At 36.1% G+C, this 18,417-nt stretch overlaps 1 protein-coding gene across 9 annotated transcripts in view; it reads left to right on the top strand.

Moving 5' to 3' along the window:
• The window catches only part of ZZZ3 (zinc finger ZZ-type containing 3), a 137,816-nt gene that overhangs the window by 98,072 nt on the left and 21,327 nt on the right, over nt 1-18,417 (top strand). For all 9 annotated transcript variants that reach the window (XM_023209110.1, XM_023209138.1, XM_031933818.1 and 6 more), the window contains one exon: nt 17,381-17,519. In XM_023209110.1, the coding sequence (XP_023064878.1) occupies nt 17,381-17,519 (139 nt within the window). The remainder of the gene's footprint in view (nt 1-17,380; nt 17,520-18,417) is intronic.

Below are 18,417 nucleotides of genomic sequence, written 5' to 3' on the forward strand. Positions count from 1 at the left end.
GAAGTTTGGTTTCCTAATCTATAAAGTGAGGGCAGTAATACTTAACAGTACTCCTAGAGGTTGTAAAGGCCTTAGCATTGTATCTTATAAGTACTAATTTTTCAATGCAAAATGATGATGATATTGTAAACAGTCTTTTAAACAGGGAAATGAAGGGTCTCTTTCTCTCTTTTACTCTAAGCTAAGCCTACTGCCGGTGAATTCTGTCCCATCCCTTTTGGGACATTGCTCTATTTATTCTCACTCTTCACTGATTTTTCAAAATCAACCTTTCTATTGGCCCTGTTCCTATCAGCATTTAACATGATAAAATTTTTTCTTATTTAAAAAATCCTCTTTTTTATATCCTATATACTTTTACAACTACTGTTCTACTAATTTTCTTCCTTTCACAATTTCTTGAATAACTTGATTCTATTTTCTATTTCTATTTTTTTCGTCTTTCACTTACTCTTAAACCACTGAAATCTAGGTTTGACCCCCATCATTCCACTGAAGTGACTTACTAGTGATTTCCTTGTGTGAAGTCCAGTGGAGACATCTCATTGTTTTACCTTAGATTCTTCATTAGTAGTCGGTTTTGTAGATCATACCCTCCTTCTCGAAACATTGTTTTCAGTTTCTGTGGTATTATTTTTGTCTAGACAGTCACCAAGTTCTATAGGGCCTATCTTACAAAGCTCTCAAATTCACCCTACTTACCTTTTCTATCTCCATCCCCACTACCTTAATACAGTCCATTTTCTCTTGAATTATCACAACAGCTCCTTAATTGGCCTTCCTATAGAGTCTTGTTCCATTCGAATCCATTCTTCTTGTTCTAATGTGAATGATGTTTGTAAAATGCAAAAATATTGTGATTCTCCAGGTTAAAACTCCATCCTAGTTAGTCTAGTCTGAGTCCAGTCTTGGTTTTATAGAGCACTGTGTAATTGATTCCTTTCTTCCTCTTGAGCCTCAACTCTTTCTTCACTCCAAGTCACACCAAAGCTGTCTGTGGTGGTAAAGTCCCGTGCTTTGCCTAGAAACGTTTCTGCATGGTATCTCTTCTGTTTGGAACAAACCCCGGAACCCTTTCCTTTTTACTCCCTTTTCTTAGCTAATTCTCTCTCTTCTGCGTGGTCTCTGTTGAACTTCTTTTGGGAAGCCACCCCTAACCCTTAGAGATTTTTGTTTGATGCCCTCCTATATTATGTGCTTCTCTCTTTATAGCACTTAACACCTTGTATTTTATTTACTTAACTGTGTAAATAAATATAATTTTCTCAGCTTTCTCCCTTGACTGATATCCTCTGTTAGGAAAAGTTCTTTGTCTATTTGTTCACCGTTTTATCTCCAGTGCTTAGTACAGTACCTTAGCTTAATAGGTAAATGAATTAATGAATAAATGGGTGAAATCTTGCTGGTTCTTCAGGTATTTGGAACTAAGAAAAAGTATATTAAACATCTTTACTTTAGCCTAAGTATGTATTTGGCTTATTTAAGCCTTCTATATAAACCACTCTAAGTGGCTAATCTTTTCTTACAGTTTTAAGCCAAATAAACAAAACAAGGAAAATACAGCCTAGTTGTCAAACATGATCTTTTTTTTGTTTGTTTTTTTAAGTCTCGTAGGGACATACACATATTGTGCTCTCTAATGTGGATGTAGTCTACCTTCCAAATTAAGGTAGATTCTGGGAAGAGAAACCAGGTAAACTTTGTAATAGAGGCCATTGAAAGAATGGCTATATTTTCAGGATTGCTGATGAAACCTTTTATGCAAGAGAAAATAACATCTGAAACACATTAGAAAATATACTTCTTTCTGAGGACTAACACAGATAACATATATAATGAAGACTTTTTGGAAAGCGGCAAGTGTTTTTGTACAATTGTTTGAGGTTATCAAAACTTTTACGAATGACATGTTTTGTTAGAAGATTGTCTACTCTGATATATATATATACATTTAATTTTAAAAAAATCTAGTACTCTTCTTTCTCTGCCTGGATTAGTATTTGTACTAGCAGATGAATAAGATCAGGAAGAGTTGTTAAACAGACTAAGTTTTTTACTCGTTCTGCTGTATTTGAAAGTAAGGCAAGAAATGAAGGCCCATTTAGGTTTTTGGATCATTACTGAGTTTTAGATATAGGTTAACTGTCCCAATGTATAAAATCTGAGCTCAGTATTACAGATAAATTAGTATATGTAAATAATTATGTTATGAAAAGAATTTTATGGCAAGAATCTTCCACCCATACTTAACTTTTCTGAATTTCGTTTATGTCATCTGTGGTAATAATACCTATTTCAAAGGGTTTTTCATGAAGTATAAGTATGATTACATATGTAATTATAACTAATGTATATTCAGTAAATATTTGTGGAATGAGAGTATAAGGTAATACTGGTATAAAGAATAAAATTAATAGAACTGTAAAATTATAATGAATAATATTATAAGGTAGCAAATCGCTAAAAATAATTTCGTTAAAAGTTTTAATTTCGTCGAGTTTAAAATTTATATAAACTGAGCCCTTACTGGATGCTCATACACCTGAATATTACTTTTACCATTTATTTATTTATTTAAATACTCTTTAAAAACCACTGTCCTGTAAATACTTAAGTTGGTCTAATATGATTGTATAAAAGGACTGCCATTACTAAATTGAAGGGACTCTTGCCCTTGAATTTGTCCTCTCTCCAGCCTCCGCATCAGAATGCATTAAGAATATATAGCAGCTGTGCCAGATATAATGGTGCCTGTTTAACTACTGTGCTAAAGCACTAAAATTGAAAGAGTAGAAGTGTACTTACTTAATAGCTTAAGTTATATAACTGTAGTAGGTCTAAAGATTAGATTTGTTTGAGAAAGGTTTTACAACATGGGAAGTGCTTTAGCAGCTGTCATTCTTTAGTAGAATACTAATATCTAAAAAGGTATTTCAAATAAATCCCTCCATTGAGTCTAGATAGCAGCTGAGAATTATTTACAAATTGGTGAGTTCCAGAACTGGTGGCATGATTGCACTGTGTCTTAAAGTTTAACCAGAAATAAATGGCAATAAATTTGCTAACATAAAAAGGTTAATTTTAAATTAATTAATCAGATGGGATCTCTTAAATTGTGATATTTCAACTGGTGCAATCTTAAATATGTACCTTAACTAAATACTTTCTCATTTGCTAGCCCAAGATAAAGCAATAGTGGCTACAAGGAAGGTTGATAAATTTATATTTACAGTACATGGGTTCAAACTGCACAGGTCCACGGAAGTGCAAATTTTCTCCTCCTGACACCGCTGAAACAGCAAGATCAACCCCTCCTCTTCCTTCTCAGCCTATTCAACATGAGGAGAATGAGGATGAAGACCTTTAGGATGGTCCACTTCTACTTAATGAGTAGTAAATATATTTTCTCTTCCTTATGATTTTCTGAATAACATTTTCTGTTCTCTAGCTTACTTTATTGTAAGAATATAGTATGTATTATAGGTAACATACAAAATATCTGTTAATCGACTGTTTATGTTATATGGTAAGGCTTCTGGGTCAATAGTAGTCTTAGTAGTTAAGTTTTGGGGAGTTAAAAGTATTTTAGACTGCACTGGGAGCGTCTGTGCTCCTAACCCCTGTTGCTCAAGGGTCAACTGTATTTATTTTTTAAAACAGACTTTTTAAAAAAGCATAGTTTTAGATTTACAGAAATGTCTAGAACATATTACAGGGTTGCTGTATACTCTGTACCCAATTTCCTCTATTATTACTATCTTACAGTAGTATGGTATGGTACATTTGTTGCAATTAATGAATCAACATTGTTATTATTAACTTAACTTTATACATTATTGAGTTCCTTAGTTTTCACCTAATGTCCTTTTTCTGTTTCAGAATCCCATGTAGGATATCGCATTGCATTTAGTTTTCATGTCTCATGAGTCTTCGCTTGGCTGGAGCAGTTTTTCAGACTTGCCTTGTTGTTGTTGATCTGAACAGTTCTGAGGGGTATTAGGTATTACAGATGCCTCTCTGTTTGAATTTGTCTGATATTTTTCTCATGATTTGACTGGGGTTATGGGTTTTTGAGAGGAAAACAATAGAAGTAAAATGCCGTTTCTATCACATGCTACCAGGGTGCACACTGTCAGTAAGATTTATTGCTATTGATGTGACTTTAATCACCTAGCTGAGGTCGTGTTGGTCAGGTTTCTCCACTGTAGTTATTCTTTTTTCTCCCCTTTTCATACTGTATTCTTTGGAAGGAAGTCACTATGCACAGGCCACACTGAAGTAACGGGGAGCTGTGTTCCCTATTCTTGAGGGCAGAGTGTCTGCGTAAGTTATTTGGAATTCTTCAAGGGAGACTTTTTCTCTTTTTTCTCATGTATTTATTTACTCATTTATATCAGTGTGGACTGACAGTTGTTTTATACTTTGGATTATAAGGTGGTACTGCTTTATTTATTGTTGCTCAAATTGTTTCAGTTTTCGGCTGTTGGGAACCTTTCTATTGGCTCTTGTGTCCCTGTGATATAACCCCATCAAGGTGATATCTTTTTTTGTTGTTTTTTGAGCGCTTCCTACTTCTTGGCACTATAAAATACTTGACGCTCATTTTGTGTATTTCCTGCCTTAGTTCTAGAATCAGCCATCTGTCCAGGGAACCCTAGTTCCTATTGGAGAATGGTATTAGAAACCAAAATTTGGATACCAAATGTGGTTATTGCTGCTGGGCATTATTACTTTTATTTAGCTGCCTCAGCTGATACAGCAAGAAAATGTGTGTATATGAACCCATGTATATGCATGTATCTATAAACTGAGCTAAACTTGAGTTCATGTAATGACTCCCAGCTCTAATCCATTACCACATGGATCATTCTAACCTCCTTCCCTTGTTTATCTGTACATTTCCACTAACCATTTAATTATTTAATTTCATTATATATGGACATCAGTATTAGAATTGTTAATTGTGAATTGTGAAAAACTCTATCAACTAGAATACAGTGCTATATGTACAGTTCCTCTTGCCTTTAGTCTTACAGATGCCACTCATTTCCAGTTACTTAGGTCAGCACCTTTTCTTCCTGCCCCTCAGTAAGGTTGTTTGACACATTCTTGATACAGATTCTTTTATTCCTGAACTTGTAAATGACTTTAAAAAAATTTGCGAGGCGGGGCGCCCTGGCTCTCGCCTGTAATCCCAGCGCTTTGGGAGGCCGAGGCGGGCGGGATCACGAGGTCAGGAGATGCAGACCATCCTGGCTAACACAGTGAAACCCCGTCTCTACTAAAAATACAAAGTATTAGCCGGGCGTGGTGGCGGGCGCCTGTAGTCCCAGCTACTCAGCAGGCTGAGGCAGGAGAATGGCGTGAACCTGGGAGGCGGAGCTTACAGTGAGCCGAGATCGCGCCACTGCACTCCAGACTGGACAGAACGGGACCCCGTCTCAAAAAAAAAAAAAAAAAAAAAAATGGCATACATTCAGATTCATTCTTTGTGCTTTAAAGGTTTATGAGTTTTGATAAATGCATAGTATTATATACCCAACATTGCAGTGTTATATGGAAAAATTTCACCAGTCTGGAAAAAAAGTTCCGTCTAAAAAAAAGTTCCCTTTGCTTCATGTATGCAACCCTTCTCCAACCGCGTTAAACTTCTAGGAACTACTGATGTTTTTTTTGTCTCTGTAGTTTTGCCTTTTATAAATTGTCATACGATGAGAATCATAAAGTATATATAGCCTTTTAGACTGAAGAAAATTTTTTAAATGTTCTTTCCGAGTATCTTTAGAAACATTGATTTAGAATAACTTTGATTAAAGCCTAATGCAAACTTCCATCTCATATACCACCTCTCTGCAGCATCCTTTGATGGTCAGTCACTCAATATCTGTTTCAGTTTATCTAGTTCTAGGGAATTCACTACTTTATGAAATAATACATACCATTGTTTGTTATAACGAATTCTTTACTTGGTGTTAAGCCTCAGATTCCTCCCCAGAAATTCTACTCAGTGATATGGATTTGACTGTGGGATGACTTGAAATAGGTCTGTTCTCTTTTCTACATAGCAAGTATTCGTATCTTGAATGCAGTTTCAGTATAGCTTCTTCTGCTTTTCAGTATACCCTCTTCTTTAAGTTTTCTGCTTTTCAGAGCCATAGTTGATTAACAACTTCAGTTCTAAATAGGATGCTCAGAGTGTAATTTTATATGTCAGCTACATAGCTCTTTATGAAGTTTCCTTTGCCATTTTCTTCTCTCTCAAGTTTCTTATACATTGTGATCATATTAGCCTTCCAAATGCAAATGTTTGCTTGTATAATCATTGTTTAAAACTTGCATTTACTCCCTATTGCATTAGAATGGTATGCTTTACAACAATTTGTGAAGGGCATGGTTCACAATAATCTGTGAAGTTTAAAAAAATGTATAGATGCTCTACTTCCTGGGGATTCTGGAATTGGACAGAGATTTTGGAGACTGCCCTATTTTGTAGAAGGGGAAACTAAGAGCCTGATAAGGTGTAATATTTGATATTCTGTCTAGAATGTCTTAACCTCTTTTTACCTTTCCTTTTGAAATTCCATCTATTTTTCAGGATTCAACTTGCTTTTTACTTCTTACATGACGCATTGTTTGTATCTCCCTGAAATGATCATTTTGTTCATAACATGCTTATGCATTCATCATGGCTAGTTAAATTTTGCATATGTGTATTTCTTTTAGAGTATATTAATCATTAAAAGTCTAGCAAATTCTAGGAATTGACTAAGAATTTTATAAGCTTTCTTATTTTTCAATATTTAAATAGCTACTGTTCATGCAGTCACATCTCCTTCCCTAAATTGTAATGGTCTTGAAGGTAGTGCTGCATGTTGGTTATATGTGCATCCTTTAGAATGGTTGATGTAACAGAACATACAGTGAATGTGTGTGGTAAGCGTTTGAATGGGTTGATGAAAGTTCAAGATAATATTACATGTTTTTTGAGCAGCACTTTATACTTTACCTCATTGTAAGCCAATGATCCAGCTCAGAGGACCACAATTTTTTTTGGTTGGTTGGGAGGGCCTGTCAAGGCAAGTTCATGCCATCCTATACTTATCTGGTTGTTTTGTAATTCAATACCATATTTTCTGTTTATGTGGTTAAATGTTATCTTGTTGTTGGTCTAGTTTTCTAGCTTGCCTGTTATTTCTTAATCCTGATTTTTTAAATCTATAGTATTTGCTGTGTTTCTCAGCTTCAGATTCATAAATTTGGCAAGTTTGTCTTTTATGTGTTCATCTAAGTGTCAAGTGTTGCAAAGAATTGAGGCTTGTATGTTCCTTTAGTATACTTAACTCCCAAGATGTCATAAACAGAATATTAAAACAATGCTCTAAATATAATCTAGAACTATATCTGAACTATCATCACTGAAAAGTCATCCATCTGTATAACTACTCAGCACTTATTTTCTTTTGTAGTTTCTGTTTTCATTTTTATGAGCACTATCTGTTTCTTGAACTTTACTATACAACATTAAAGATGTAGAAAAATGGCTCTCCTCTTAAAAATCGTACAATATGATAAAATAAGACATTCATTTTAAGATCTAAAGGGATAGGTGTACCTAAACATTTTCTCCTTCAGGAAGTGTACTATTTAGTGACCTAGGGAACAGCCAGTGTCTTCATAAACCCACCATAATATTCCTGATAATTTCCTTTTGGAAGTGTCTTTCGTGAGAGAAATGTTATTAATGCCTTATGAGTAGACACTATGAAGTAGGAGAAACTTATCACATAGGTGTTTTTAAATATTCTGCTCTTTGAGGGCAGTAACTTTGCATACTTCTAGCAGAGTTAGAAGTGGGCAGAGCTGATAAGCCCAATTGTCAGATCGATTCTTTATGAAGAAAGCGAAGAGCGGAAACTTAATGCTGTATTTGTGTATACAACATAAATGGAATCCATTTACAAGTCAGAAAGGATATGTAGTAATAAGTGACCTGAGTAGTACAAGTATCTTAGGATCCTTGAATATTTTGCTTGGAAAAAAAGCTTTTGCAGTTATCTGTCTTGTCCGTTTTCATTTTAAAGACAAAGAAGCAAGACCCAAGGTTTAATGACTTGAATACCATGGTTAGTTGTTGGTAGAGCTGGGACTTGAACTAGGACTCTTAGGTGAATCTTAAAGTTCTAAAAGAGTGCAGGTGATCTCTTTGTAACATTTTCTTCCTAGAAAAGTTATTTTCCCTTTAAAAAAATTGTGCGATTTCTTATGTGTATAAGACTAATGAAATATTTATGCACAGTTATAGAGTAATTATGAAATCAAATAACCTATCATTGTTTAACCACTATCCAGGTTAAGAAATAAAATATTGATCACACTTCACAAGTTTCCTAGGAATAGTTCTTCAGTTATACCTTGCCCCTTTCCTCTTCCCAGAGGTAAATATGATCTTTTGAGAAAATAATTCTTTGCTGCTTTAAAAGCTTTTAATCACCTATATGTGTATCCTTTAATAATAAAGTTTAGTTTTTCATGCTTTTGAACCACACTGTATCTGTCCATTTGTAATACATTATGTTTGTGATATTTATATGTGTTGATGTAAATAGTTGTCAATTTTCATTGCTATATTAAGCATCATATTAGATGGACTTTGGGGTTGTTAATAATGCTGCTATGAACATATGTCTTACACTATGTATATTCAAGAGTCTCTTGAGGTTGTACCTAGGTATGGGATGTCTGGATCTTAGGGTATATACATCTTTAGCTTTACTAATTAATTCCAAACTGAGATATTCTAGTCTGTTCTGAGAAAGCTGTTTGCTTCCTATTCATACTTAGTTCTAAGGTATAGACCTTCAGGATCTCAGCCCAAAGGCTGGACTGGTTTTAAAGTTCTCCCTTGATAGGCCCTAGACTCCAACTCTGATCTTCTGCTATTTTAAGCTGTCAAAAGGACTGCTCAGCCTCTCAGTCCTCTCTTCTGGATCAATAAATTGCTCCAGGCAAAAGTGCCCCCAAAACATGTTTTATCTTTCTGGTTTCCATCTTGTGGATCTTTGCCTTGTAATAACTCACAGTTTTGTTAGCTCTTTGATGCTTTTAAGAACTTTAAAATATTTTCTCCAGCTTTATATTGGTTGTCTTCAGGGAAGAGTTTGTTCTGAATTTGCCTCGTCTGTGTTTTCCAGAAGTGAAAATTTGAACCCACTGAGATTTTAGTTTTAGTTACTATATTTTTAAATATTTTATTTGCTTCCTTTTCAGAGCTACATGCTCAATTTTTATAGTTTCCTATACCTTAAAAATATTTTTGAGCTCACCTTTTATTCTTATTATTTGTGTCTTGCTTTCTTGCATGCTTGATAATTTTTTAATGTGAGCAGGCTGAGCACTGTCGCTCATGCCTGTAATCCCAACACTTTGGGAGGCCAGGGTGGGCAGGTCACTTGAGGTCAGGATTTCGAAACCAGCCTGACCAATGTGGTGAAACCCCGTCTCTACTAAAAATACAAAAAATAGCCAGGCGTGGTGGTGTGTACCTGTAATCCCAGCTACTCAGAGGCTGAGGCAGGAGAATCACTTGAACCCGGGAGGCAGAGGTTGCAGTGAGCTGAGATCCCACCACTGCACTCCATCCTGGGGGACAGAGCGAAACTCTGTCTCAAAAAAAAAAAAAAAACAATTTTTTTTTTTTTTTTTAATGTGAGCTATTCATTTTCTTTGGAAAATTACTTATGGATTATCTTTGAGGCCCAGGATGAAAATATATTTCTCTAGACAGGATTGCATTTGCTTTTGTGGGTATCTTGATTCAGCATTGGAGGTGGGAAGGGGTTGTGTCCCTGTCCAGGGCCATTGACTTAAACTGTAGTCATGGATTGAGGTTTAGGGGACCACTCAGGTAATATAATTTGGGGCAGTAAAATATGTCTTCTTTCCTCAGTCCAAAGGCAACTCTCCCTGGGGGTTGGAGTGAGGGATACGGTCCCAGCTTAATGTGGAGAGAGTTTCCTATTACACTATCTACCTTGGTGGCTTTGTCTTATGTTCCTTGGCCAAGTGAAGTCTAGAAAACTGAGCTCAAGCTGGCATGGTTCGGTACCTGCCCTCAAGCCAAAAGCAATGTTAGTTCTCCTTTTGCCCCTGTTTATTCTTTCACTTAGATTTTGGCCTGTTGATAAAGCCTTAGTGTCTTGCTGATTTGTCCATACTTTTAAAATATTACAGGTACCTGATTTTTGCTTTGCTCATTTTAAATTCAGGATTTTACTTATTTTCAATACAGAATTGATCTTTATACCTGAAAGGCATATTATTGGGAGCTGAGGTATTAGTTTATGTCTTAATATAGAATATCATAAAAGGCTTTTGATCACCATTGACTTCTGGAGTTTCATTGAAAGTGAGTGGGCCTGGCTTTTATGCCTTGTAATCCCAGCACTTTGGTAGGCTGACCTGAAAGGATCCCTTGAGGCCAGGAGTTCAAGACCAGTTTGAGCCACATAGCAAGAACCTGTCTATAAAAAATGTTTTTAAAATTAACCAGGCATGGTGCTATGTGTCTGTAGTCCCAGCTACTTGGGAGGCTGGGGTGGGAGGATCACTTGAGCCCTGGAGTTTGAGGCTGCAGTGAGCTATGATTGTGTACTCCAGCCTGGGCAACAGAGTGAGACACCATCTCTAATGAAAGAAAAGAACGAAGAGGGAGAAAGAGGGAGGGAAGAAAAGAAAGAAAGTGAGAGATTATTTGTGAGTTAGGGAATTGGCACTTCCTGTAAACTCTTTGAGCCCTTCATTAAGGAAGAGAAAGCATCTTATGATATAGCTCTTACTTCACTGATTTTTAAAATTTTGTGTGCTGTATACATACATTTATTGTTAAGTCACCTGATGTCCTCTGGTTGTTTTCAGTATGTTTAATGAGGCTCAGTGTTCGTAGGAAAATCAAGCTTCTCTTTTTGAGTAGCAAAGTATAATGAAGACTTTTTTTCCTTGGTTTTTATTTAGGAAAAGTATAAAACTTAGAAAAACTAAAACAGTAATGTGATAAGAATCTGCATAACCTTCACCTAAATTCACCAGTTGTTAACAACTTAACATTTTCTAATGTATTTTCTCTCCTTTTACCCTTATTTTCCTTCCCATCTGGTATAATGTACTTTTAAAATTGCTGAGTCATTTAAAAGTGGGTTGTATCCTCTTATACTTCAGCAAATATCTCCTAAAAAGAAGGGCATTTCCCTGTATAACTTTAAATACCATTATTATACTCCAGCAATTTAACATTGGTACAATAAAATTATATACTCCACAATCTATATTTAGATTTTTCCATTTATCCACAAAAATGTCCTTTATAGCTGTTTAACGCCTGAGGGGATCTGCCCCAAGATTATGCATTACATTTGCTTGTCATGTCCCTGTGTCCTTTAATCTAGAGCATGGCTTGGCAAACTTTCTTAAAGGACCAGATAGTAAATAGTTTAGGCTTTGTGGATAATGTTATTCTATTGCAGCTCTTCCTCTTTGTTATTATAGCTGGAAAGTAGCCATAGAAATTATGTAAACAAATGAGTGTGGCTATGTTCCGATAAAACTTTAGTTAGACTCCTGTTGTAAAATAGCTCTCCCTCTTTTTTTGTTTTTTGAGACGGAATCTTGCTGTCACCCAGGCTGGAGTGCAATGGCGTGATCTCAGCTTACAACAACCTCCACCTCCCGGGTTCAAGCAGTTCTCCTGCCTCAGCCTCCCAGGTAGCTGAGATTACAGGCACGCACCACCATGTCCAGCTAATTTTTGTATTTAGTAGAGATGGAGCTTCACCATATTGGCCAGGCTAGTCTCGAACCCTTGACCTCTGGTGATCTGCCTGCCTTGGCCTCCCAAAGTGCTGGTATTACAGGCGTGAGCCACTGCACCTGGCCCTCTTTTTTGTTTTTAATGACACTATTGAATGACTATTTTGAAGAATCAGGCTGATATTTTGGCAGAGTGTCCTTGATAGGGATTTTTAAAAATGTTTCTCCATTAGTTTTTTTAAGATTACAAATGCCCATGGAATCTTAAGGGTTGTTACCACAGTAGAAATGGAAATCTAGTTTTTTGTAAAAGATTCTGATGCAGTTGAATATAAAATCTTTCCTTCTGTTTCTGTCTGCCTGTCTATGCCTCCCTTCTGCACTCCTTCCTTCCATCCCTCCCTGATTATTGTGTATGTAATATTACTGCCTAGAAATTGGACAGTAAAATTAACTTACAGGCCAAGCACACTGATTCATGCCTATAATCCTTGCACTTTTGGAGGCTCTGGCGGGAGGAGTGTTTGAAGCCAGGACTTTGAGACCAGCCTGGGCAACAAGGCGAGATCCCGTCCCTACAAAAAAACAAAACAAAACAAAACAAAGCCCGAGAGAACAAAATTCACTGGGAAAGGTGGCATACCTGTGGCCCTAGGTACTCGGGAGGCTGAGGCGAGAGGATCACTTCAGCCCAGGAGTTTGAGGCTGCAGTGAGCCATGATTGCACCACTGCCCTTCAGCCTGGGTGACAGAGTGAGACTCTGTCAAACAAATAAATAGATAAGTAAGTAAGTAAGTAAATCAACCTCCAGATTACTAATTCCTTAATGTTCTCTTTAGATATCAGGATTTTTACCCCTATACTCTTTCATATAAATGTTTTTATATTCATAAATGTAAATAAAGAATTCAAAAGGACTTAGATACTGACAAGTAGTAAAAATAACTTAGATAAGGACTTGAAAGGGCATTTATACTTTGGCCAAATATATAAAACTAAAATGTCTTATGTTGGAGATGTAAAAGTAAAAACAGTTCTGGTTGTGTGTGGTGACTTAGGCCTGTAATCCCAGCAGTTTGGGAGGCCAAGGTGGGAGGAAAGCTTGAGGGCCAAGAGTTTGAGATTAGCCTGGGCAACACAGTGAGACCTTGTCTCTACAAAAAGTTTAAAAATTAGCTGGGCATGGTGGTGCACACTTGTCCCAGCTACTTGGGAGGCTGAAGTGAGAGAATTTCTTGAGCTTGAGAGGTAGAGGCTGCAGTGAGCCATAATCTGACACTGCCCGCTTGCCAGGGTAACACAGTAACTCCCTGTCTCAAAAGGCGAAAATAAGAAAACCCTAATTCTTTGACACAAGTAAGTTTGCTGTTGTTAGCATTGTGTAAGATTTAGATTTAGACATAAATAACAAATAATTTTAGTAGATTTAACATAGCTATCCTTATGGAAAAGGTATAACTATGATTTTATCCATGCAAAAAATATGTGTAATTTTGTTTTAAGTTATTCTGTTCTCTTGCTTGGTTCAGTGAGTAGCCAAAGTAAAAGCTGGATATTTTACTGGAATTAAAACGTTTCAGGTTTTTAGTGCTTGAATTTCTTTTAGATACCTGTCTGAATATCTGTGGTGATTGGGTGCTATCCTACCACCTTTATTAATTTTGACTGAGACAAAGTTTTTCTTCATATTGTGTCTTTATCACAGTTTGCTCCTGGTTTGACCCTTTATACTCTATAAAACAAGTCTATTTTTTTTTCCTGCATAGCTGTTTGTTAAATAAAAATGGAAATGGTATTCTAGTGGAGGTTTTCATTTCTTGACTAAATATTCTCAGAGTCTTTAACCATTCCTCACATAGCAGCTCCACCATAAATAGCTGATATGATCTTGGGGAGTTACTTAATCTGTGCTTGTTTTCCTTGTGTTTAAAATTAAGAATGTTGGTCCAGGGTCATAAAGTTACTATGAGGACTGAGTTATTACATTTAAAATACAACATTTGTCTGGCATGTAGTACACATTCAGTAAATGTCAGACACCACAGTTGACCCTTCAACAACACAGGGATTGGGCATAGACCTCCTGCGTAGTTGAAAATCCACATATAACTTTTGACTCCCCTAAAACTTAACTACTAATAGCCTACTGTTGACCCAGAAGCTTTACTATATAACACGAACAGTTGATTAACACAAATGTTGTCTGTTACATGTATTTTATACTGTATTCTTGCAACAAAGTAAGCTAGAAACAGAAAATGTTATTAAGACAATCATAATAAAGAGAAAATGTATTTACTATTCATTAAGTGAAAGTGGGCCAGTCTAAAAGTCTTCACCCTCATTGTCCTCACATGGAGTAGGCTGAGGTAGAGGAGGAAGAGGAGGGGTTGGTCTTGCTGTCTCAGGGATGTCAGAGGTAGAAGAAAATTTGCATATAAGTGGATCCATGGAGTTCAAACTGTGTTGTGTTGTTCAAGGGCCAACTGTATTGTTATTTCATCTTACATTGTTTCTCATCCATCTTGTCTATTCATGAACCTGTTTGTCTTTCTCAAAGCATAGCTGAATGCAGTGGCAACTGTGATCTGATCAGCCCAGAAGGAGTAGTACAGTCCTCACCTCCCCCATTAATATGAGTCAAAGAGCTGGGGGTGGTGGCTCAGGCGTGTAATCCCAGCACTTTGGGAGGCCAGTACTTTGGCAGGCCGAGGCAGGCGGATCACGAGGTCAGGAGATTGAGGCTATCCTGGCTAACACGGTGAAACTCCGTCTCTACTAAAAATACAAAAAATTAGCTGGGCGTGGTGGCGGGCGCCTGTAGTCCCAGCTACTAAGGAGGCTGAGGCAGGAGAATGGCGTGAACCCGGGAGGCAGAGTTTGCAGTGAGCCGAGATCGCACCACTGCACTCCAGCCTGTGCGACAGAGCGAGACTCCGTCTCAAAAAAAAAAAAAAAAGGGTCAGAGTTGGAATTGATTTTTAAACATTCATTGTGGGAATTTAAAACATTAAAAAAAAGTAGACAGACTAGTATGATAGACCCTCATATACCCATCCTCCATCCCCAGCAACACAACCAATCCAGCCCCATTTGTACTTCGTCCAGTTCCTCCATGGTATAATTGTAGCTCCTCTATTATACTTAGACTGCATGCCTGGTTTATCTTGATAATTACTAAAGCTTTTAGGATAATGCCTTGTTTTCTTAGTAGATAATTGTTGAATTAATGAAAAATGAATCTTGCCTTTGGATTCATGCCTGGATCAGCTTCTGTAGTTTGCTTGTGTAGGTGGGTGAGCGGTATTGAAAACAGATTTGTCTATATTTACTGTTTTTTAGATGTCACTCCGGTTTTGTTTAAATAATTTCTTCCATATCTGCTCATGGATACACACACACACACACACACACACACACACTAATCTTACTGGTGCAGTGTCTGAGTACGCTGGGAAATCCAATTATCTGGGATAGAAGATTTGAATTTACTATTTTCTTAGAGTCTTCATTATTTTGAGCTTGAAGATTTTACCCATGTTTATCATAGGCCTTCCAATCTGATAATCATTTTGTCTTAGCTAAATGGAAGCAGAATTGAAGAACTGTGCTTTATTTGCCATCTTTATTGGAATTTTTTTAAGTCAGATTTATTATGGAATAATTTACATATTGTAAAATTGTGGTAATTTGTTGACTTCAAATTAGAGGCCCTTCTTCCCAGTGTCCGTTTGCTCCAAACCTAACAAAAAGACAGCTGCCATTGTAATTGACTGTAGCACCTTTTTTCAAGCTTGTTTTTTCATAACCCTGTTTTTACTTGTGCCTTATTGTTACTGTGCCTATACCTTTTACTGAAGTTTTAATATATTCACAGTTGTTTTTAAAGTGATACTGAAGTATGTAACTCGTGCTTAAAACAGGGATAGAGACAATATAAGTCTTTGGTTGTATTCAGCTAGTGGGATAGGAATTCTGAAGGTGCAGTATGACAATTAAGAGTATTGCCTAGAGAGGATAGCTTCTAGCACTCAGATCACTACCATCACCCTAAGATTGAGCCTATGTGAGCCTGCTTAGTAGAAACAGCCAGCTGAGACAGGATTTGTACACTGCATACACCTCAAAGCAAAAGAAGGATTAGTGAAAGCGAGTTTAGGTTTACCCTCTGTAATTTATCCTGTAGTGACTTAGTATAGCTCTGCCTTTCCTACTCCTAGTTCTAGTTTTAAATGAAGTATCTCTAGCTGGAGAGGAATCTTGCCCTTCAGTGTTAGCAGTTTTACCTTAATTATCAAAAATTTCATCAAAGATTAGTTAACAAGGTCTTGAAAACAAGAACAAGATTTGTTTTAGACAGCAGGCTGAGAAAAGTATTCTGATAGAGAACATCATGTTGCCATGACACCATGGCCTGTGAACCTCAAAACTGCAGTATTTCACCTTTGATACTTCTGCTAGTTTGGTTACTTCTGAACTTAAAAGATTCAGAAAATCTATTCATTTAGAAAACATCTGTTGAGCATCTACGTGCTGGGAAGTATGTTGCATACTAGCTAAACAAAACAATGAACGAAAAGATGAACTTGCCATATGGAGTTTACAGTCTAGTAGGAAACAAAATGAAAGTTACTTGAAGCCATATAGAAAAATTGTGCTTTGCTTATACTTTAAGGATTTAACCAACTATTTAAAAGTGAACTCGGAGTGACTTTTCCTTGAGTTGTTTTGCAAAATGTATTTGAGCATTCAGAGCTTTGGGTTTAACATGTTTCTCTATGTGTATTGGTAATGTGAAATTAAATATTAGAGAGGCAAGACAATTTAAACAGAGGGAGAATATTAGAATACATGTATTATAGTGAGATTTCAGGATAATGACTTGTAATACATTTGTGTGGATAAAACTGTATGTTTGTTTTGCCAAATGGACCTTTGCAAGCAGAAAAGAATAAATATCTTTATGGCCTTTCTTCTCTTTAAATGATTAATACTTAAGAATTGAACATTTGTCTTTATCTTTCATGTGGAGGAAAAAAATAACAGATTTGTTGATGGAAAAGTAAATCTTTCAAATAGGAGGGAGGGTATAATAGAGCAAATGGAAACCATGAGACTAAGATCACGTTGGAATTATGTGACATTGTCATGTGTCTCTTGGCGAGAAAACATGCCTCAGATTCCTTATTTCAACAGAGTACAACGAAGTGCCTGAATTGAGTGATCCCTCCTAGTGTTAAGATTTTATAATTTTAATTTTTTTTTAATCTAGCAGTTTCTTAACGACTTTGATTGTTGGAAAGTCAAAATGCTCATTTATTTTGGTACTTGTTCAGGTTCAAGAATTAAAAACTTAAGATGGGGGAAGAAGGCTTTGCTTTCTCTAACTGTTATTTTCTGTAGGTACTTCGTAACTCAGGAAGACCTCATTTATTCCCAGTAATATGTTTTACTAAACTCTTTCAGGTAACTCTTAAAAGACTGTGTGACTTAATAGTAGATCATGGCTTGAACTCAGTTTTTATTTATTGTTGTTACTAGAAAATTTTTGTGAAATATTTTTCTTTGTCTCTGTAGTTATCAGAGACTACTGCAGACGATTGCTGTACTCGAGGCTCAGCGTTCTCAAGCAGTCCAAGACCTTGAAAGTTTAGGCAGACACCAGAGAGAAGCACTAAAGAATCCCATTGGATTTGTGGAAAAACTCCAGAAGAAGGTATACATTGAACCCTTTTTTTAAGATTTACCAAGATCTGTTTGGGAATAGCTTAAGAGAATTTGGCTAATTCTTTTTTATGGGTATATACTTTTTAAAATGTTTAGTTTTTTTCATCTATAATTAGCCGTACTACTTAAGGCAAGATACTAACTTCTTCCACCTCTACCAGGCACACAATAAAATATATCCAAATGAAAATAGCTAGAAGCTTTTATTGGATATTTGTATGGGAACTTGTCCTATTCCTTAGCCATTTTTTTTTCTAGCTTTTCCTGTTATCTTCCCCTTCTTTGAGTATTTTTCCTCCTCTGTATCAGGACTTAGGGATTAGTAAAGCTAAAAGAAAAAAATACTTCAGAATTGATTAACTACATTTGTTTCTGGGTTATTTTTGCACACTGGTACTTTTGTGCATATTGAGAGAGAAAACAATGGTGATCAAAACAAAATCTATTTTAAAATATCTTTAGAGTTACGATAGTCAAGTCCATGAGGAAGAAGTATAAATTTTACTTAATTCTGAAATGCCTTTTTTAAATGTGAAAATTCTCCATAATTTTGTTTTCCTTAAAACAGAATTTTCATGCTTACCACTTAACCACTTAAAAGCGATACAGGTTTTTATAATGAGTTTCTTGGTGTGTAAATATGGAGATGATCTTGATGTGCATTTGTGCTGTAATAGGGACCCACTAATTGTTCATTAAATTTCAGAGGTATGATATTAATCAGCATTGTATGAAAAGATTAGAACTGAAAAACGATGAAAAAGAATCCTCTTCTTAAAAAAGAAATGAAATCTTATCTTGTGTGACAACTTTAGTATCTTTATGAGTTACCTGTTTTGAATTAGTTACAAAGATGCTCTACCAGGTATTAGAGCGGCTCTGGGGAC

The sequence above is a fragment of the Piliocolobus tephrosceles genome, chromosome 1, assembly GCF_002776525.5.
Source record: "Piliocolobus tephrosceles isolate RC106 chromosome 1, ASM277652v3, whole genome shotgun sequence".
Taxonomy (NCBI): Eukaryota; Metazoa; Chordata; class Mammalia; order Primates; family Cercopithecidae; genus Piliocolobus; species Piliocolobus tephrosceles.